This window comes from Mobula birostris, chromosome 11, assembly GCF_030028105.1.
Source record: "Mobula birostris isolate sMobBir1 chromosome 11, sMobBir1.hap1, whole genome shotgun sequence".
In the NCBI taxonomy this organism is placed as follows: domain Eukaryota; kingdom Metazoa; phylum Chordata; class Chondrichthyes; order Myliobatiformes; family Myliobatidae; genus Mobula; species Mobula birostris.
The window spans coordinates 6758549-6780773 of NC_092380.1; the positions used below are offsets into that span (position 1 = coordinate 6758549).

The window sequence follows — 22225 nt, forward strand, 5'->3', positions numbered from 1 at the left end:
AAAATCCATTCTCTACTCAAAAGAGCATTGACAATTATTTTTGGATTACTCAGCTTATTGATCATGTTGACGTACCATGAGCCGTAGATACAATAAATTTTATGCAGGGGTTCGTTGAGACCTGAAAATTACTTCAAGGGTTCCTCCAAGCTAAGAAGGTTGAGAAAGGCTGTTCTGTATTCTGACTTTAACCAAATTCGCAAAAGTTGATCACCTTCCATAATTCTTCATTGTTATCAGAATTGTATTGTTTTCTGTTAAAGGCTTGAATCACATATTAAATAATAAGTGGAAATCCTGTATAATTGACTCTGCTTTTATTATGCAGATCTGTTCACAAATTATTTCTCAGTTGTGTTCCACTCCTGTACATCTCCTGGTGCAACTCTTATTTTAGATCATATGACATGGGATTAGATTTAAGCCATTCATCCCATCGAGTCTGTTTCACTATTCAGTCGTGGCCAGTTTATTTTTCCTCTGAAACCTATTCTCCTGCCTTCTCTCCATAACCTTTGACACCCCTACTCATCAATTGTAGCTCCTCTTAACAGGAAATTATTAAAGTGTTACATGACATTGTGATTCTTAGAACACATGGTTGTGCTTCTATCAGTTCTAATTCTACATTATGTTCCTTTGGGAATGGACGTATTTTTGTTCCATCTGGTAAGGTTTGATGTGCTAATGAGACTTAAGATTGCACCTGTGGAATTGAAAAATGCCAAGCATTCACATGGTGGAATACTTGGAAAGAAACTTAATAACTGCTTTTGTACTTGGAGTTAACACTTGTCACTTGCAGTGAAGTTATCTGCATATCATGTTCTTCAGTTGACCAGGGAGAGAAAAGAATTTAAAAAATCACTGCACCGATATTCTTTAATACATTGTCTTGCTTGTGTCCTCTTAACGTGAACCTTTTTGCCATATGATAAATGCACTATCATTTAATATTCTTTAACATTCTTTCTTTAGCTTTTTATCTTTCATGGATGTTGTTCACAGCAGTTATTTGCCATTTGGCTGGTAGCCTCATTAGCAGTAAACATCTCTGTATGTAAACAATTTTTTTTTGTGTGCATTTCTGTTCAGAACGCTCCATATCTTTGCAGATTCCCACTTTTTATTGATCTGCAACACTGAAATCTTAAATTAGCACATTAATAAATGCCTTCAATATTCCCACATTCTGCTGAATAAAACTACGTTAGCATAGAGTAGATGTATGCTGGCCTTGCTCTCCAGTTTGTCACTAGGATTTGTTTCTTTACGAATTCTAGTCTTTGACATTAATTAAACCTGAGAAATGAAATTCACTAGTGGATAAAATAAAGGTTTCAGAAATATAACAGTTTACAGCATTTAGAGAATTCAAGCTCAGAAATGGTTTTAATATCATTGGTACGTGTCATGAAATTGTTGTTTTGCGGCAGCAGTACAGTGTAATGCATAAAAATACAAAAAAATTACAGTAAGAAATGTATATGTAAAATTAATTTTTTAAAAACTGTACCCATTAGAGTATGAGGACTGGACACTACTTCCAAGAGTGAAGATTCGGAATGTGTGGAAAATATGTTCATGCAGAGTGATTATAATTGGGAAGTGTGTGTCTGTAAGTGTGGTGAAAGCAGAGTTGATCAAGACTTTCCAGGGTAAATTGATGTGGCATTTGAGAGAAACCCTAACTTTCAGGGCTAAGACGAAAGAGTGGAGTAATATGACTAAAGGAATTGTGCACAATGAGCCAGTGTGGACTCAGGAACCAGTTGATTTCCTCCTCCTGTACTGTACCGAATCTATGCTTCTATAATTTTTGTTAAAGAGCAGAAGGTTTTTTTTGGTGGGCCGCAGAGAGGCTGGTCATTTCAAATCCATTAGTACTAGAACTGCTTTTCTTCACAAACCAACTGGATACTATTAAGGGCAGTTGGTACAGTGTAAGTTATTTAAACGAACCATTTGATGTCCCAGAAACTTGTTATTGGCTCGTGTTTTGAGGGAATAGAATATCGACTTGGGAGCATGTATTCTTACTAATTTCTGTTCTTCCCAGAATATTTCCATCTCGATACCTCAGCAATCATCTGGAGTTCAGACTACGCAACCCAACTCTCCCAGCAAATCCCAAAATCCCCCCGTTTGTTCTTCTGGCAATGTGCAATGTCGCAGGTAAAACAGCTCTTGATTCATTCTGCCACTTCGTTTAAAGTTTATATGATTTTTTGATTCTTGTGCTTGGTGCCCAGTGAGTCTTCTATTTAATCCCAGTTTCAAAGGTACATGAAATGTATACAATATACATCCTGAAGTACTTTTTCTTTACAAACATCCACGAAAACAGAGGAGTGCCCCCAAAGAATGAATGACAGTTAAATGTTAGAACCCCAAAACCCCCCCCCCAGTTCCCTCCTCCCACACGTAAGCAACAGCAAAGCAGTAAACACCCCTCCCCCACTTGGAAAAAAAAAGCATCGGCACCCGCCACCGAGCACTCAAGTGTGCGGCTAAGCATCAGCAAAGGCACAGACTTGCAGTATCCCGAAGACTACTCATTCACTTGGTATTCGACATACCACAGGCGCTCTCTCTCTCTCTCTTCCTAAAAGGGAGAAAGAGGTGTCTTTGTTTCACAGTGAGAGGAGAGACATAACAAACAACTTGCTGAGTTACAATGTTAAAAGTCCGTTGCGTCTCTTTTTTCCAAGCTCTGTGCCAAAGAACTCAGGTCTCTGGGCACACAGCCAGCAGCCAGCCCCCTGCTTTTGATCTTCTGTCTCCCACAACAGACCAGATTCCTGTAGTGACACCGACCTTTGGTCTGCCCGTCTCTGGAGCCATGAGATCCTGGATCTCCGAAGGCGAACTAATCTCCTAGACCGCATCCTTGGCATATCGAATAACGGCCAGTCGTGAAACCTCGAGAGCAGGTCCCATTCCTACATAGAACCAAAGTCAGCTTGTAACTCCAGGTCAGGGTCTTCAAAAGAACCCTGAAAGGGAAAAAATGGATTTATTAAAGATGGAAATAGCTGTTTCCGAAGATGCGAGCAAAGGAACCGCCATTAGGCGCCATTGTCTCCTCCTAAGCTCCTCCCCTAGATTCCAATCCTCCTTTGATGCCAATTAAAATAGGATAAAAGAAAAAAAAATTGAGATACATAATATAAAAGGGAGGGAAAGAACTTCTTTAAAACATTCACCCAGAGATAAACATTACAAAATTGTGAAGTTATTTTACATGAAGATTCAGATGCGGGCAGAATGTTTCTGGCTGCTGTTTTAGTACATCTCTTGTAATATGAATTGGCCCATGAGCCAAGGCAGCCAAATGCTATGCAGTTCCACATCTAAGCACAGTGTAGTGTATAACGGCCACATAAGTACTTGTGTCCGACGCTAGTTAGCAACTGTTAGGCAACAGTCTCCTGTCCCAGTTAAGCAGCATAGTGTCCCAAATAAACGAAGGGAACCCTGGCTGTTTTCTTGATTAGTTTTTGTTCTTTTAAGAGTTATCCCAAATAAGCATTTGCTCCAATTAACAGGAATCCTCTGTACTTGAAATCTAAGATATTAGATTTATATTTAGAAACTTAAATGTAGAGGTACAGCACAAACGGGCTCTTCTGGCCCAACGAGCCAGTGGCACCCAATTACACCCATGTGAGCAATTAACCTACTAACCCACAAGTCCTTGAAATGTGGGAGGAAACCCAGGAGGTTACAGGCAGAGCATAAAAACTCCTTACAGACAACGGTGGGAATTGAACTGGTGCTATAAAGCAGGGGTCCCCAACCTTTTTTGCACCGCGGACTAGTTTAATATTGACAATATTCTTGCGGACTGGGGGGTGGGGGGGGAGTTCAAGTAGGGTTGCCAACTTTCTCACTCCCAAATAAGGGACAAAAGTAGTAGTCAAATATGGGACACTTGTGTTTACCCTGAGAAAGACTACCATGACCATGAAGCCTTGCGGGGGCACCTGTGTGCGCATGCTGGTGTATGTGCTGGTTTTTTTCTACAAATCGGTTTTGGCTTAATCTTCCCAATTCTGTTAAGTGAAACTACACTGTACATACATTATTTCTACTTTATATAGGCTGTGTAATTATCATATCATTCCTGCTTTTTGGTACGATTTGGTAGGTTATTTTTTGGGTCTGGGAACACTCAAAAGTTTTTCCCATATAAATTAATGGTACTTGCTTCTTTGTTTTACGCTATTTCCGCTTACGAACGGTTTCATAAGAACGCTCTACCTTGGCGGGGGAAATACGGGACAAGGGTGGTCCCGTATGGGACAAACCAATTTAGCCCAATATAAGGGATGTCCTGGCTAATACGGGACAGTTGGCAACCCTGTATTTAAGTTCAACAGTGCGTGACAGGGAATGAGGAAAGGTGCAGCTGACTCATATCGCCAAATCATATCGTTTTCTCGCAGCCCGATGGTTGGGGACCGCTGCTACACGGTGTTACACAAGCTGCTGTGCTACCATGCCATCCTGTCTCACTCAGTATAATTCAGAATTGTCTATCCCAAATGGAATTCCATGTATAAATGGGGTTCTTGTTGGAGATTATTGCACTTCAGCTAGCGCAATTGAAGTGTTTCTACTGCAGATGGAAGAAAAGTATTTGGGTGTTTACAGTTTATTTCCTACATACCAGTATCCACTCGATGGTCAGAAAGTTGAATTTTCAAACTCTTTGTACCTCCATGGAGCACTGGAATTTTCCTTCATTCTTTCTGGCTGTAGTTTAGCAAAGATTACCTTTGCAGAACTTGTGACGTAAATCCAGGAGGTTTTCTTTAAAGAATTAACTGTGCTCAAATTTGTTTGGGTCTGAGGTAAATACTGCCTCAGGATATTGCTAATGCTAGAAATTTTCAGCTACAATTGAACACTCAAGCATTTGTCATTTCTGACTTAATATCAGCTTTTATCTTCCTTTTTCCCCATATCTGAGAGAACTTTCACAACTCTATGTCCACTTATTTATAATTCACCGTTTGCTTTCTTAATGTTTAATTTCCTCACTAAATGTGATGCTGATAACTTCACTGGGCAATTAGCTTCTCTTTAATGGCCCCAGCATTAACCTGTAGTCCGTCTCGTTGTCATTAAAATTATCCTAACTCAGATTGCATTTGTGTTGTTAACTTTATAATTATAATGAATGATGGAAAAATGGAGGGTTTTGTGTCAGGAAAAGTAATATGAAAGACCAGTATGGAAAGACAATGATTTGTCTCAGAGTAGGTTATAAGATCAGCACACCACTGTGGGCTGAAGGGCCTATACTGTGCTATACTATTCTCTATTCTGTGTTCTAGGTGATATATTTTTCTTTCTATTTCTCCCCTCCCTCCAACCTATCTAATAATCTTTATCCATGGTGAATTTAGGGTTATTTCCAGGTCCGTCATTTTGTGTCCTCACCAAATGACTTTTTTTTAATTGTGATATAAATTTCACCTTAGAAAAAAAGCAGCAAGTGGCAAGGATTGTAATAAGCTTTGTTCCTTGTTGTTTTCTGTTTTCAGTGGAACAGTAAGGCAGATGCTGGATTTAAGAAGAAATATGGCAGATATTTCAGCAGCAATCCAGCCTTCTACAAATTCCAGTAATAAAGGTACTTGCAGAACAATTCAGTGCCATTGCATAGTATCTTCTAACTGCACTTGCATTTACTCTACTCTCTTTCGCCTAACTCTCAGCAGAATCCTAGCATGCCTGCCGGACCTGCTAGTTACAGTAAAATTCTGACAATCCACCATCCAAGTATAGGAAATCCCAGTCATTCAGCATCTTCTGTCATGTCGGCCCTGCTCCCTTGAAGTGCCTGGGCCACCTGTATCTCGCTTTCCCCTGAAGCACACTGATTTCACTGGCATATTTATTATACTACTGTGTGATGTCTTTGAAAAATAAATTAAGTCTGTTGGAGCATTGAGTAAATCAACATCAAATAATACAGAAAATCTGCCAGTCCAGCACTGCCTAATTCTGAGCATGCCAGGTTAATGGAGTTTTACTGTAAACTGCAGGATGTGGCTCCAAAGGAACTCATTTGTGAGAATATAATGTTTTACTATTTTTAATTGAGGAAGAAAATTCTGCTTTTCAGAAGAGGAATTTGGATGATTTCTTCTTTCCTTAGGATTCAAATCACTGGCTTCTTTACTGGACCTATTTGGTTTCCAGCAAAGTTTTATAACTTTTATATTTTCTGATTATGTGTTGCCCTGAAGAGCAGAAGAGAGAGCAGGACTTAAAACAGTTAATATTATTTTAAGCATCCAATTTGCCAACTTTTTTTTGTTTGAGATTTAATCATAAGTTTTGCGATTTAACATATTTGCCATCCAGATAAGAGAAAAGGATAATTGCTGATTTGTTAGAAAGTAATTTGGGGTATTATAAGAATTTGTAGATACCCATCAATTTCATTCACATTTAAAACAGTTATCTTGTTAACTTTAATATAATGAGATGCCAGTGTTGCTGTGTTTTCGGCTTAATGACTTGCTGTCTTCACGTCTTCTGGGAAAGCATCAGCAGTTGGTTCATATGGTACCACAATATTAAATCTGTATCCTACTGCCCCATTGTGTCATGTGTTTAGGCACCAAAGGGTTGTACAACATATCTGAATTGGCCCTGCCCATTTTGCAATCCTACCATCAGTCAAATTAAAGGCTTAACCACCAGACTAGCCAACCACATGGGTGGGGGCCATTATAGTGGATGAATTGGAGTAGGAAGTATATACTATTTACAGACTCTAATTAAAGGATGTTTTGCCGTTGCAGGGTCATCTGGTCGTGTGCTTCCTCCTCTGCTCCCAGCAACTGCCGCAGTGGTAGGAACCAATCAGTCACTGCCAACCTCTGGCAGTAACCAGCCTATGCCAGTATCTCTACAGTCAGTGCCAGTATTACTTACCGTTCCAGTGGCAATGTCTTCCCAACCTCAGCTCCTGCAGGCGTCACCAAACACCTTGGTGACCAGCCAGCAGCCCGGACTGGAATTTTTACCTGTTCAGTCCCAACCCTCGCTTAACAACCTCCCGAAGTCACTCGCATCACAAATGCCAGCAAATGTAGCAAAAACAAATGGTGCTAGTACTTCTTTGCCAAGCCCAGGAGTCCAGAGGAGGTCCCCTGCAACGTTGGGATCAATGCAAATCAGTAGCGCAATTTCCAGTCAGACTGCTTCTGTGACTAGTACTCAGACTGTTCTTTCACCCCAAATTTCCCGGACGTCACAGCAATCTTTGAACTCTCCAGGACATTTTAGCCCTTCAACAACTTCTAGGCCTGCAATACAGCCAAGGCCTTCACAGACTTACAGCCAAGGGCAAATGTCTGTGTCATCAGGTCAGCCTTTAACTACCAGTTCAGATACAACCAATACAGGAACCTCCAGAACAGGTAATCACAATTCGTGTGCAGCAAGCTATATGTTCATATTGAAATTATGTCTTCTGTGCATTCATTAAGTTAGCATCATATTGCTGGGTTTTATTGTGCTGCCTTTTACTGTCAATAAATTTGTAATTTTTCCGTGTTGTTAAGCTGTGAAAAGGTTTTACCTATAGTGCCTATAAAAGGTATTGACTACCCCCTTTGGAAGTTTTCATGTTTTATTGTTTTACAACTTTGAATCATAGTGGATTTAATTTGGCTTTTTTGACACTGATCAACAGAAAAAGACTTTTTCATGTCAACGTGAAAACAAATCTCTGCAAAGTGATCTAAATTAATGACAAATATAAAACATAAAATAATTGATTGCATAACTATTCATCCCCTTCAAGTCAGTATTCAGTAGATGCACCTTTGGCATCACAGACTAGACCTCTGCTGGAACTTAATATTCATTTCAGGATATAACATTTCGGAAGGAATAACAATACTTTGAGGGAGGGTTATTAAAGATGAGGGACTTTAGTGATGTGGAGTCTAAGGAACTGAGGGTTGTTTGGGTAGGTTAAAGGGAGACTTAATAGAGCTGCTCAAAAGAGGAACTAATCCTATTGTCAGATGGGCTAGTAACCAGACGTCCTAGGATTAAAAGGTAATCAGAGTAACGATGAAGAATGGTAGGGAGGGGAAATTGGAGAGAAAAAAATCTACATTCTGTCAAGCATACCATGAAGGAAGAGTGAAATGTAATCGTAAAATCAATTTTAAAAAGTAATGTACTTGAAGAAATTTGCAGAGATCTGTGAAAGAATTGGAAAGTAAGTCTGCTCGGTTATGCAGCTACTGGAGCTGCTGGTGTTCTGATTTTGATATTGACCTCTCCGGTAGCTCTGTTGGTCTTCCAAGGTGCTAGCATAACAATGATGGACTGAAAGACCACCTGCTGATTCTCTGACATATAAATTTATCTGTAACCTGCAGAAGAGTTGAAGGAGCACTGATGCTGGAATTGTCTGGAGTCTAAAATAAGAAAATGCTGACTTTATTCTTATATTTTATCCCTATTCCCTCATTCCCAACTAAGTTGGTTAAATTCTGGTTTATTGAAATGCATCTTACTGAATTTGTTTAGTGATTCATTGGCCCCTTTAATTGACAGTTCGGGAATTAAAGGGTAGACTAAGCAAGTATAGCTAACACTTAAATGAACCTTGCAACTGAGGTAAATTAGTTTCCCACTTGCCCTTAACCGTGCTTCTGGAACTTCAGCCGTATAAAGGCTTATTACTATATGTCAGTAACGTTGGGTTACAGTGTACATTGGACTTCTGGGATTTAACAAAAAAACAGAAAATGCTGCAAATGTGCTGTTCATTGCTTCTGTTAGTAAATTTGAAACAGCTTGTGAGACCATGGTGAGAATGTGTTGGCATGCCCAAATAACAAAATACTTGCAAAGCAAAATAAGGTAGCAATTTTGCTATTATATTTCGGACTTGTAGCTGGATCTGAGTAGAGCTTGAAAATACCAGTTCGCTGGCCTACAAGGTGGTCTGAGTATCCAATGCAAATGTTTTCCTAACACTTAAAAGGCAAGTTCTTACCGAGGTAATATATTGCATGGTACACGATAGAAAATGTTCTTTGTACAGTGGCATATTGTCAGAATTATTGTGACCAACCTCATATCAGATATACTGCTATATTTGGAGTGGTGCAGCAAACTGATTGTTTTATGCCTGCAAACTTGTAAAAATTCTTTCATATTTATTAAAACCTGAGTAACCTCAGGCTTGTATGTATACTTAGACTGGTCTTAAAAGGGAGAAAAAAAATTGTTGGACAGATTCCACTATAGCAGTAGTATAGCATAATGTGAAATATCTAATGTCAGTTGTAGAGAAATTGCTGGAGAAAATTCTTAGGGATAGGATATAGGAGCACTTGGAAACCCAGGACATAATTAGGGAGAGCCAGCATGGCTCTTACCACCTTGACTGCGTTTTTTGACAAGGTGACGAGAGATTGGTAAAGGTAGAGCAGTAAATGTTGTCTACATGGATTTTGGTAAGACGTTTGACAAAATCCTTCATGGGAGGCTAATCCATAAGATTAGGATGCATAGGGTCCGCGACAAATTGGCAGTTTGGATTCAGAACTGACTTGTGCATAGAAGACAGAGAGTAGTGGTTGAAGGGACGTAGTTGAGCATGGAGTGAAGTGTGTGGTGTTCCACAAAGATCTGTGCTGAAACCTCTGTTGTTGTGATGTATATAAAAGACCTGGATGAGAATGTAGATGTGGGTTAATAAGTTTGAAGATGATACCAAGATTGATGGAGTTGTGGGTAGTGTAGAAGACTGGTAAAGTATGCAGCGCGATATAGATGAGTTGCAGATATGGGCAGAGAAATAGCAGATGGAATTTAACCCAGATGAATGTGCGTTAATGTGGCAAGACCCTTAACAGTGTTGCTGAGCTGAGAGATCTTGGGGTCCAAGTTCATAGCTCCTTGAAAGTGGGTACACAAGTCAATAGGGTCGATGAGAAGGCTTATGAAATGCTTTTATTAGTCGTGGCATTGACTTTAAAAGTCAAGAGGATATGTTGCAATTTTATTGGACTCTGGTTAGGCCACATCTAGAGCATTACATACAGTTCTGGTCATGCCACTGTAGGAAGGATATTGAGGCTTTGGAGATGGTGCAGAAGAGGCCTGCCAGGATACTGCCTAGTTTGGGGGGTATGTACTATCATCAGAGGTTGGACAAAGTTGGGTTGCTTCTTTGAAGCAGCGGAGGCTGAGGGGAGATCTGATAGAAGTTTAAAAGATTGAGAGGCATAGATAGAGTAGGCAGGGAGTATCTTTTTCCCAGGGTAGAAATGCCTAATACCAGAGGGCATGCATTGTAGTCGAGAGAGGGTAGGTTTAAAGAGGATGTGCGAGTTAAGTTTTTTATTCAGTGGAGGATGCCTGGAATGAGCTGCTTTGTATCGTGGTAGAGGTACATCAGGCTTTTAAGAGACGTTTGGATAGGCACATGAATATGAGGAAGATGGAGGGATGTGGATGTTGTGTAGGTAGGGGGGATTAGTTTTGGGGGTTTTTTAATTTAATTTTTAGCTGCTTCAGCAGAACATTGTGGGCCAAAGGGCCTGTTCCTGTGCTGTGCTTACTGTTCTATGTTCTATCAAATGCAGTTATTCAGCTTTCAATCCAATCAGCAGCCAACACTGTCACAAGAAGCTTACTGGTTTACCTCCAGTTTATACAGAACTGATTCCTGGTGAGGACCAAGATTTTCCTCGTATTTAAATGAAAATTTCAGTTCAGGGATCGCCACCCCGTAATATGTAATTAGAAGATATTTCTGCGCATCCAGTATTGGATGTCAGACAAGAAGTATGATGAACTGGTGTCATTATCTGATGTTGCTGTGCAGAGTCACGTGTTGACATATTTTTGAAGGCTGGCCTATTTTTAGATAATGAAATTGAGGGTAATATTAGGGTGAGAAGCAGGAAGGTAATGGGCTGTTCCTTGGTGTTTTCCACAACTGAGCAGGAAACAAGCTATTCAAGGAGAACCTCAGGGCTGTGCTAGATAGAGAAGAATAAAACAGAGAAGCAATCTCACTCACCTGGCCAATAGAGGAAAACCGCATGGCTTTGGTGAAGAAATCGCATGGCCATCACTACTAAAAGCTTGTGTTGATATGATGGAAGATTATAGACGCGCTGAGGTGGTATTGCGTACTACATCAGGTTAAAAGAACTGTTAATAGTGGTGAAAGAAGTGGTAAAAGAAGTGTAATACTTACAGATTAGTGAGTTACACCTAGTGAAATAATACCTTGCACTATTATATGAGGTACCCTTTTAGTCCTGAAAAACAATATTTTGAGTTTTGTAGTTAAAGCTTTTAATTCCTACAAATTCAAAAAGTAGAAAAGCTACTTTGCATAACAACATGTATTTAACAATGGACTAGACTAAAGTAAGTAAAACATAGCCACCTCCTATTATCATGTCTGTGAGATTAACAGAATCAATTCATTTAAATTTGAAAATACGACCAATGTAACTCATTTAAATTTTCATTGAATTTGTCCCAGAAATCATGAAAGGAAGCAATTGATATATGAGCTATCACCTTTTTGGATCTAGATATAAATTAGAAAAACTGCAGAAAGTGATGAAAATGTGGACAGCCAATACTAATAGTAGCACAAATGACTCACAGATTTTTAAAGAGCGGGAACTGTGGTGTTTACTACATCGGTCAAAACAAAGACAATTGAAAATGAGGTAGCAGAATGTAAAGGGCCAGTGCTTATGGTTTAAGGGACAATTTCAAGATGCGTCATTGCCTTCTGTGGCACCTTTTTTGTTGAGCTTTAATTGGAGTTGTAAGGAAAATATTTGTTCAAGTTGCTGGAGCTCATTTTAAAACTGGAATTGCACTTGCAACCAAGAAGAAAGGTAAGTATTGTAGCGATTGTTGAGACAAAGATACTTTGAGTGAAAATGTCTTTAATCTTTCTATCATCCTTGTGTCAAACTGAAATATTAATGAACTACTTTTACTCATTAACAGAAAGTAGCCTCAGTCAGGCTACCCAGAGACATTCTACAGCGGTTCCAGGAGAGTCAACAGCCACCAAGAAGGCATCTCCTAGTGGCAACCAGGTGGGTGTAGCACATTTATCCGGACGATTTTTAGCTTCATTGATAGTTCATTAAGTTGAGACTGCTGACCAGTGTGGCTAGTGGAATAGTACAGTTATTCCTGGCTGTTGTCTGTAAAGGAAGATGGTCAACCCAAAATCTTCATATTGTTCCACTCTCAGGTTAGTTGGACATGGACCTGCTTGCTCCGCTGGCCCACTAAGGAGTGACATGCTCTTCAGGTTAACTTCTCCACTGTCAGTAAATTATAAAATAACCAAGCCTTTCATTGATAAATTTACTAAGTCCACAAGGGATCTGATCTGAAAGAGATGCCACAGCTTTTCACTGTCTTCATATCTTAAAATTTGAGATGTTAAGTTGTAAACTTCCACAAATACTCAGAGGTGTGATGTGAAGGGAGGGCAGAAAGCCTTAAGTTGTGCATTTATAACTTCCCCTTGCCACAAAGAAGACATTTGTACAAACCACTGTTTATTTTAAAAAAAATGGAAGGGTAAAATTTGTTAACAATTGTGCATTCTCTAAATAAACTGGAAAGATTCTCTGAATGAAACTAGAACAGCACAGCATAGTACGGCTCCATTCACTCCTCAAAGTTTGCGGCTAAAATATTTCCGAATGCTTCAACACAGTGGAAATTGTGATGTGATTAGCTGCTTTGCCTCAGAACAGCATTTAGTCTCCGCATACGGATGAAGCACATCAAAGTGCTGACACACAAGTTGTTCAATCAGTCAAGGTTCATTTATCAAACATTGTAAGCCTTTTCCCATTTCTATTACAGATTCTCTTCTCTACAGCAATAAAATTTTTCCAGTTCTTCTAGAGAATACAGACATGATATGGATGTTTTCTTCCCCATTTGGAATCATGATTTCTCAGTAGCTGAAAGATTTGCCAGCTATGATAGAGATTTAGTGTTATTTTCCTTTTCCAAACTCAAAGCCAGTTTGGGTTTTTCTACTGTTTATTGAGTGACAATATGTAATGCCATGGTTTGTAATGTGTTAAAGTGATTGGTTATTGGGATGTGCGCTGTTGAGTATTGGCACACCCTTGCGGAAACATTAATAACAAGCACCACCTGCTGGATAATTTGTTTTTTTTTAATATTTAAAGTATCATATCAAAAAATTACGTATTACTCCGCAATTCACAGCTGTCCGAAAAAACAGCGCCTCACTCCCCACTCTACACCTATGGCATTTTCGATGGCAGCACACTGCTCAGTTTTGAGGACCAATTGGCAGATGAACACGTTGCCAGTGACGCGCTTTTAGATGGAACCCGACGGCACGGTAGTGTGACGGAAGATGATCTCATTGGTCTCGAGGAGGAACGCAACGAGAAGAACACACGCAAGCAGACAGATTGGGCAGTGAATATCTTAAAACAGTGGCTCATTGAAAAGGGAAAAGATGATAAATTTGAAGCTATATCAGTGGAAGAACTTAATGGTATTTTGAGAGAGTTTTATGGCACAGTGAGGAATCACGATGGTAACACTTACAGTATCTCCAGTTATAAATCAATCCGAGCTGGTTTAAATAGGCACCTTAAGATGCCTCCTTACAGCCGGCAAATCTGCCTGATGCAGGATAAAGAATTCAGCGGTGCCAATAATGTGTTTCTGGGTGTGCTTAAGATACTAAGAAAGCAAGGGAAGGATGAAACAAATCACCACCCTCCCATTAATGCAGGTGACCTACAGAAGATCAGAACATCGGGAGTCCTCGGACTTCATACACCCCTGGCACTCGTGAACAAAGTCTGGTTTGACCTGCAGTTGCACTTTGCCAAGCGTGGGCGGGAAATCCTTAGGGACCTCCCTCCAAACGCTTTTGTTATTAAGCAAGACTCCAACGGACGGCGCTATGCAATGCTAAAATATACTGGGAAAAGCAGAGACCCGCTGAAGCTGGGTCGGATGTATGATATGCCAGGCGATGCAAACTGTCCAGTCACTTCACTTGAACTTTATATATCTAAGCGGCCACCTGACCCTCCTGCTTTTTACCTTCACCCTCTAAAATTAACACCAGAACAGTTACGTGAGCAACCTGTCTGGTATAAACGTGAGCCAATGGGGGTAAACTATCTGGGAAGCATGATGCCTAGGATCAGTGTTGCTGCCAGACTCTCCCAGAGGTATACCAACCATTCGCTCAGAACCACGACTGTTCGCCTCCTGTGCGATGCAGGCCTTGGAGCACGGGAGATTATGGCACTTACTGGGCACCGCTCAGAATCCAGTATTAGAAACTACTGGGGAGCTGCTGACTTTCAGTACCGAGCCTGGTCCGACATGTTAGACGATGCAGGATTCAACTACATTTACACAACTCCAAGCTCTGTAGTACATGAATCACAGCCAGGACCTTCATCTTCTGCAGGGAATGTAGCGGCATTAAATAGCAGCACAATGCCTGGGAAAAATAGTGGGATCTTCTTGCAAAGCTGTGTCATAAAGCAGGAACCACTAACATGAACTGTGTAGTACTGTGAATGAAATTCAATAAATATACAGACAAAAAAAGTAATGTACTGTTTTAAAAGAATATATAATAGTTCTGAAATGGACAACTGGAAAGTATGATCATGTGCAATTTCATTGTTATATTTAATATGACTGAAGGAGACTAGTTCTTTAAATTGAGCTTTTGATCAATAGAGGTTGGCTGTTTTATATATAATTGGAAGTTACTTTAATGATTCCCAGCTTTAACCCTGAAGTATATTTTGTCCTTTAAAGCTCTGATTTTTAAAAAAGGGGCATCAAAGATGACGAAGCTGGGAATCCACACTGGTGTTGAAAGTGGCTGCACTGTGGGTTCAAAAGTTTACGATGTGGAGACCGCAGACTTGAGGTGGAGATCTAAAAAAGCAGTACCTAGGCTCTGCTGTTCCACCAGGGCTTCTGAAATTGTTACAACCTTTGTTACAGCACTGATCAAAACACAGAATATCAATTCCAAATGGTACTTACTTAACCTGCATTAAAATTGTTTTAATTATAAAACTTCTGAGAAGGTAAATCAGAAACTGATCCCATGTCAATAAAAAATACAATATGTGTTTCCTATCAGTATCGGTTTGAATCTGATATCAAATACCAGTCCTTTCGTAGTGTTAATGTACAGTAATGGTTGTATACATCTGTACAACACATGGATTGTATGCACTTCCAACACAACCTTGCATCACATTAGCTAGGACACGCATTTAAACTACCGTCCTTGCTGGATATGAGATACTGTTGTTTAAGCTCCCGTGGGTAGCCTATGTTGTAGGAGACATTCTTGGAGTCTTATTGTAGCTGTCCTTGCAATAGATTGAGAGGTACTTTCATCTAATGGGATTTGGGAGATAGAATCCCTTTCTATCAGTGGTTCTTGAATAAATAAACTGTATATATCTGCCCAACTGTATATTTTTGTTTCCTTTAGTTGCTATTAATGCTGCAGAAATAGAGGTATTCTCATTTGAACTAGCAAGATGAAGTTTGTATTGGGAAGAAAAAACTAGTTTCAGTTTTTCTTTATTTTATAAAATCCATATAATTTGTAACTAATTTATCTACAAATTTATATCAAAACTAAAATAAGATGGAGGGTGATTTTTGAAAGGGTGTGGGAATTAAGAGATGCGTTAGATCACGTACTTTTATGTATTCAGCTCTTTAAAAGGAGTGGGTTGGATTGATATAATTGCTACAGAAGCATGTTGATGGATCCTTGGTTTTTTTAAACTGAGGTGTAGAGTACTAAAATGCAAAATCTTTCCAAATTACTAGTTCAGCCATGGCCAAAGTATCTAGTTTTTGGGTATCCGCTTTTGCGGACAATGTGAAGCTCTTAATATGGTATTATATCAAGTATAAAATACTGCAGAAGCTAGTACTATTCTCATTAGAGCAGAAATAGTTAAGTGAATATTTGTGCTCAAAGTTAAGAGGAGTTTTAGTGAGGTGAACAAAACTGCTTCCTTTAAGGGGCAGTAACGAGTAGACACTAATATAACTTATTTGGCAAATAAATTGTATTTTTTTAATACAGCAGGTTATTATGGTTTGGGTGAAGGCTCGTATAAATTATGATATGAGTAATTCTCATTGCCTACCTGCAGATTTCACTAAACAACACCAATGATGTGCTTTAATTCCTTACAGATTATTTTTTGAACTGGCAACAATTAAATATTACCCTACATTTTATTTGAGAATCAATGGAGCCTAACAATCTTGAATGGTAGCAACTTCCCCTTATGATGCATACTCCATCTTTATCCAGTGAGATTATATTTCTTTAGCTATTTGACACCTTTTTCTAGTTTATTTTAAGATAATTGCTCTGTAATAATTATAAAATAATTACTGGTGCAGAACTTGTCAAGTCTGTAACAATATATTTACTGTTTTAAAGGGTTAACTATTTAAGCTGCACTGTTATATGTAACAGTCTTTAAATGTAATTAGTGTTGACAGTTGGGTTCTGATTGAATATACAGTGGATTCCAGATAATTGGGTCATCAGTTAATTGGGGCAGCCACTTATTTGGGGCAACTCATAAAGAACAAAAATTCTAATCAAGAAAATAGCCAGGATTCCCTTTATTTGTTTGGACACTATTCACTTAATTGGGAAAGGAGACTAATGCTGAACGGTTTCTAACTAGCATCAGTCATGTGCACTTTTGTGGCGATTAGACACTGCACCTTGCATGGAGCGAACAGTTTTTAGATCGTGCCAGTTGCGTGTGCTTGTGATATGTTATCCATTTGGGCCGAGGGACACCGATTCAAAAAGCAGTGATTTTTGATAATTCTGATTTTTATTTTGACTTTAAAAAATTTCAGACTCTTGCCAAGATGGCACGAAAAGATTTGACACTAGCCGAAAAAGTTACCCTACTGGATCAAATTAAAAGTCATCTGCCTAACACCACTTATCGTCGGCTGGCGGAGATAACTGGAGTGCCAAAATCTACGATTGCACGCTTGATACTTCAGCAAGATAAACTGCGAGAATGGGCATTACGTGAGGGTCAACAGGGAACATCCCAAAAACGAAAGCGTGAAAGTAAGGATCCAAATGTTGAAGAGGCCCTCAATCAATGGTTTTCCATTGTAACTGGTCGAGGTGTACGTGTCAGTGGACCAATGTTAAAAAACGTGTCAGAGGAGCTAGCTAAGAAGCTGGGTCACAAAGATTTTAAAGCAACAGATGGTTGGTTGTTTCGGTGGAAACGTAGGCACCACATTAAATTCAAGAAAGTACAAGGCGAGAAAGATGGTGCTGATTCTGCAGGTGCAGAAACATGGAAATGTACAAAACTCCCTGAAGGTTTGGAGGATGCAGTCATCGAAAGCATTGTATCATAACACCAAGGCAGGAAATACGAAGACAAGGAAAATGATGAAGATGATGCATCTGAACTTGAACTAGTGACTATATAGGATGGTAGGAAATTTATTGTTAGATTATGACATTGATACATGCAGGAAGGCAGTGAAGCCAGTCCATCACCTGCACTGGGTGTCTGCGTTGATTTTGATCATTTATAGCCAATCAAGAGAACACAACAGCATACACTGGATGAATTCCTCCGTCGATACCGATTAGGAACTATAACAGTTTTATAGTACTGTGGTAGTATTGGTAGTGTTCTAATTTATCCTGCATTTCTTTTAAATGGATAATTTGTTATTCAGTTAAACGGTAGCTTGCCTTTTAAAAAAATATATTTTAACTATTTCCATTGTTGGATTCTGATGCTTTTGATCCAAGGTTCTTTCAGAGGTCAAGAAAGAGGCAAAAAACTTGTTGCTTCACAATCATTTTATTAAGCACTAATAGAACAAAGAGAATTGAAAACGAGAAGTAGCAAGAGGCTAGTAGGGGTAGGGAAAGAAGAAGCAAAGAAAGAAAGATGGTGAGTCAATGTGCTCAGCCCTTATTTCATTCAGATTTGTAGACGAGTTGACCAATCAGTTTAACCCTATCAAATAATTCAATACCAAAGAAAATTCCAGAAAGAGGCAGAACTGTAACCACTTGGAAACAGACTGAACAATTACATGTATATACACGTATATAGGTAATTATATACAATACAAGCAGGCAAACATTGTTAAAACTGCAGAGAAAATAACAATTATAGAGTCTAACACCATGAAACTTTGGCTATTTGAGCCAAAATATACTGGGGTCCCAATGTGTCCCAATTAACTGGAATCCACTGTGTATTAAATCATACTGGAGTGATAGGGTTGAGGATGGGGTAGTTGATTTACAAACAGGGGCAATGTGTAGTGAGGCTGCTAGCAAAGAGGCTGATGATAGGGCAGAATTACAGTGAATAGGATTAGCTGCAATGTAAAAGAGAACAATATTGAAAAGGGTGATGAATACAGGATTTAAAAAGTGTTACCTTTGAATGCTTTGCAGAATACAGAATAAGGTAGATGAACTTGTAGCACAGATTGACATGTATGACATTGTGGGCATCACTGAATCATGGCTGAAAGAAGATTATAGCTGGGAGCTTAACGTCTAAGGATAGACATATCTAAAGCACAGACAGATAGGTAGAGGCGGTGGTGTGGCTCTGTTGATTAAAAAATGAAATCAAATCCTTAAGAGGTGACATCGAATCGGAAGGTGTAGAATCCTTGTGGGTACAGCTAAGAAATTGCAAGGGTAAAAAGACACTGATGGGTTTTATGTACAGGCCTCCGGAGAGTAGCCAGGGTGTAGGCTGCAAATTACAACGGGAGATAGAAAATGCATGTCAGAAGGGTAATAGGATAGTCATGAGGGATTTCAATATGCAGATAGATTGGGGAAAATCAGGTTGGTGCTGGATCCCAAGAGGGGGAATTTGTAGAATGGCTTTTTGGAGCAGCTCGTGGGTGAGCACACTTGGGGATCAGCTAATCTGGATTGGGAGTTGTGCAATGAACTGGAATTGATTGGATACATTAAGGTAAAGGAACCATTAGGTGACATATATCATATATCTACTATATGATAGGATTCACCCTGCAGTTTGAGAATTACAGTGGAGTAAAGGAAGTTACAGGGGCATGAGGGAGGAGCTGGCCCAAATTGATTGGAAGGGAACACTAGCAAGGATGACGTCGAAGCAGCAATGACTGGAATTTTTGGGGACAATCTAGATGGCGCAGGATAGATACATCCCAAAGAAGTGGTGTTCTAAAGGCAGGATGACACAATCATGGCTGACAAAGAAGAGTCAAAGCCAACATAAAAACCAAAGAGAGGGCATATAATAGAACAAAAATTAGTGGGAAATTACAGGATTGGGAGGCTTTTAAAAACCAACGTTAGACAACTTAAAGAAAAGTCATAAAGATGGAATGCGAAGGTAAGCTAACCAATGATGTTAAAGAGGATATAGAAAGTTTCTTCAGATGTATGTGAAGTGTAAATGAGAGGTGAGAGTAGATAATGGGCCGCTGGAAATGATGCTAGAGAAGTAGTAATGGGAGGCAAAGAAATGGCAGATGAACTGAATAATTATTTTGCATCAGTCTTCACTGTGAAAGACACTAGCAATATGCCAGAGGTTTGAGAGTGTTAGGAGGCCGAAGTGTGTGAAATTGCTAATACTCAGGAGAAAGTGCTTGGGAAACTGAAAGACCTGAAGGTAGATAAGTCACCTGAACCAGATGGTCTACACCCCAGGCTCAGAAAGAAGTAACTGAAGAGATTGTAGAGGCATTGGTAATGATGTTTTAAGAATCAGTGGATTCTGGCATGGTTCCGGAAGACTGGAAAATTGTAAATGTCACTCCACTCCAAGAAGGAAGGCAGGCAGAAGAAAAGAAATTTTAGGTCAGTTACCCTGACATCGTAGTTTCGGAAGATGTTGGAATCCATTGTCACTTACATAACCTTCCTTCACAATTTGCTTTTATTCTGTGGTTCTCAACATCTCTTCCTAGCCAGCAGAATTTTCTCCCAAAACCTGACAGGACATTTGACATTGCTCTGGCTGCCACACAGCCGATTAATCATCAGCTACTTTTTTTTTATTGTGTTCATTGCAACTGTATTCAGAAGCTAGTGCTCAGATAGAAAGCTCCTTTTTGCACACCTGAACTCCACTTTTCCTGTATTTGTTGATTACTATGCAACCAGTCCTGGAGCTGTTCCTACATCAGTGGGGGATGTTGAGGACTTGTTTCCATATCTGCACTTCTCCAGGTTGTGTATTTGCAGCATTAGTTTTTGCTTTGCAGTTTAAACTTTAGGGTTGGCTCTGTTAGATTAATGCAGCCCAACTTTATTGTTTTACCATTAGCTTTGATTCTGTGGGTTTTTCGTGATTTTATGTATTTATTTGTTTATTTAGAGAAGTTGCGCAGGATAGGACCTTCCCGCCTTTGAGCCGCGCCACCCACCTATTTAACCCTAGCCTTATCAGGGGATAATTTTAATGACCAGTTAATCTACTTAACTGGTATGTCTTTCGAATGTGGGAGGAAACCCATGCACACACTGGAAGAAACGTACAAACTTGTTTAAAGAGGACGCCGGAGCTGAACACCGAACTCCAGTGGCCTGAATTGTAATCATGTTGCACTAACCAGTATGCTATGAAGCCTATACACAATTTATTCCAGCTAAACATCACCAAATGTATCACACTAGAAATTCAGTACCTTAACTCCTGTTGAGCCCCTGTCTGTAAAATCCACCTTGGCGTCCTTCACTGCCTTGTGTTAGTTTTAGTAAACATATGAAGATTAACTTCTACCTTCCCATCAGTGCCTGTACCCATTCTTGCTCCCCCTGCACAAAATGACTTGTTCAAACTTGTTATTGGTTTAAACTCAACTACTACATTTCTCTTCCGATGAATGCCAAATAGTACAAAAGCCCCAAAATTATAGCAGACCCTATTTTTGTTCAAAGATCTTTTCACAAATAACATTTCCCACTTGCCTTATGCCATGATCGTCTGGTTTACCTTACAACCTCATTGAGCTTCTTGTTCTATCCTTCACAAAAAATATCCTCCACTAATTGTACCGAGTGATTTAAGTGCTTTGTCCAGTGCAAACAAAATTGTGTAAGTTGATTTATGAGACATCCACATTTCTCCATCCTCACATTTAATGACCACTATAAACCTTCAATTTCTTCCTTGGTGTGCTTTTGTTTCCCTGTCATGGAATGTTTTGGAAACTTCGTGCTCAGGTCTAATATGTATGTGCAAATGGGTCTACCTGTTAGTAGTTCTCCACGCAGGAGCTTTCCATATTTCTTCTGTATATGTACAGGTAAATTGAAAGATGTAATTGAGCTAGAGAGGGTGCAGAAAATATTCAAAGGTGCCTGGACAGGAGGGTTTGAGTTACAAGGAGAGATTGGAAAGACTGGGGCAGTTTTCCCTGGAGTGAAGGAGGCCAAGGACTGAGACACTTATAAAATTATGAGGGCCATAGATATGATCGAAAGTCATAATGTTTCCCAGGGTAAGGGCATCTAAAACGAAAGGAGAGGGGAAATATTTAAAGGGGATCTGAGTGTCAAATTTTTCCATACAGGGTAGTGAGTTTATGGAATGAGCTGACAGGTAGTAATCCGTTAGTCTTGCGAGACCATGGATCTGCGCCTGGAAAGTCTTCACTCTCCAGGGCGCAGGGCTGGGCAAGGTTGTATGGAAGACCAGCAGTTGCCCATGCTGCAAGTCTCCCCTCTCCATGACACCGATGTTGTCCAAGGGAAGGGCATTAGGACCCATACAGCTTGGCACTGGTGTCATCACAGAGCAATGTGTGATTAAGTGCCTTGCTCAAAGACACAACACATTGCCTTAGCTGGGGCTTGAACTCACGACCTTCAGGTCGCTAGTCCAATGCCTTAACCACTTGGCCACGTGCCCACACCACAGGTAGTAATGGAAGCAGGTAAAACTACAATGTTTAAAATATATTTGGTAGGTTACATGGATAAGAAAGATTTTAAAATGATATCAGCCAAATACAGGAAAATGGAATTAATGTGGATAGGCACCCAAGTTGGCATGTGCACATTGGGCTGAATGGCCTGTTTCAGTAACTCTATGAC

At 39.6% G+C, this 22225-nt stretch overlaps 1 protein-coding gene across 12 annotated transcripts in view; it reads left to right on the plus strand.

Annotated features, from left to right (window-relative positions):
* The window catches only part of LOC140204772 (activating transcription factor 7-interacting protein 1-like), a 145846-nt gene that overhangs the window by 98484 nt on the left and 25137 nt on the right, over window positions 1-22225 (plus strand). For all 12 annotated transcript variants that reach the window (XM_072271549.1, XM_072271555.1, XM_072271545.1 and 9 more), the window contains 4 exons: window positions 2060-2175; window positions 5553-5641; window positions 6822-7442; window positions 12034-12125. In XM_072271549.1, coding sequence (XP_072127650.1) covers window positions 2060-2175; window positions 5553-5641; window positions 6822-7442; window positions 12034-12125 — 918 coding nt within the window. The remainder of the gene's footprint in view (window positions 1-2059; window positions 2176-5552; window positions 5642-6821; window positions 7443-12033; window positions 12126-22225) is intronic.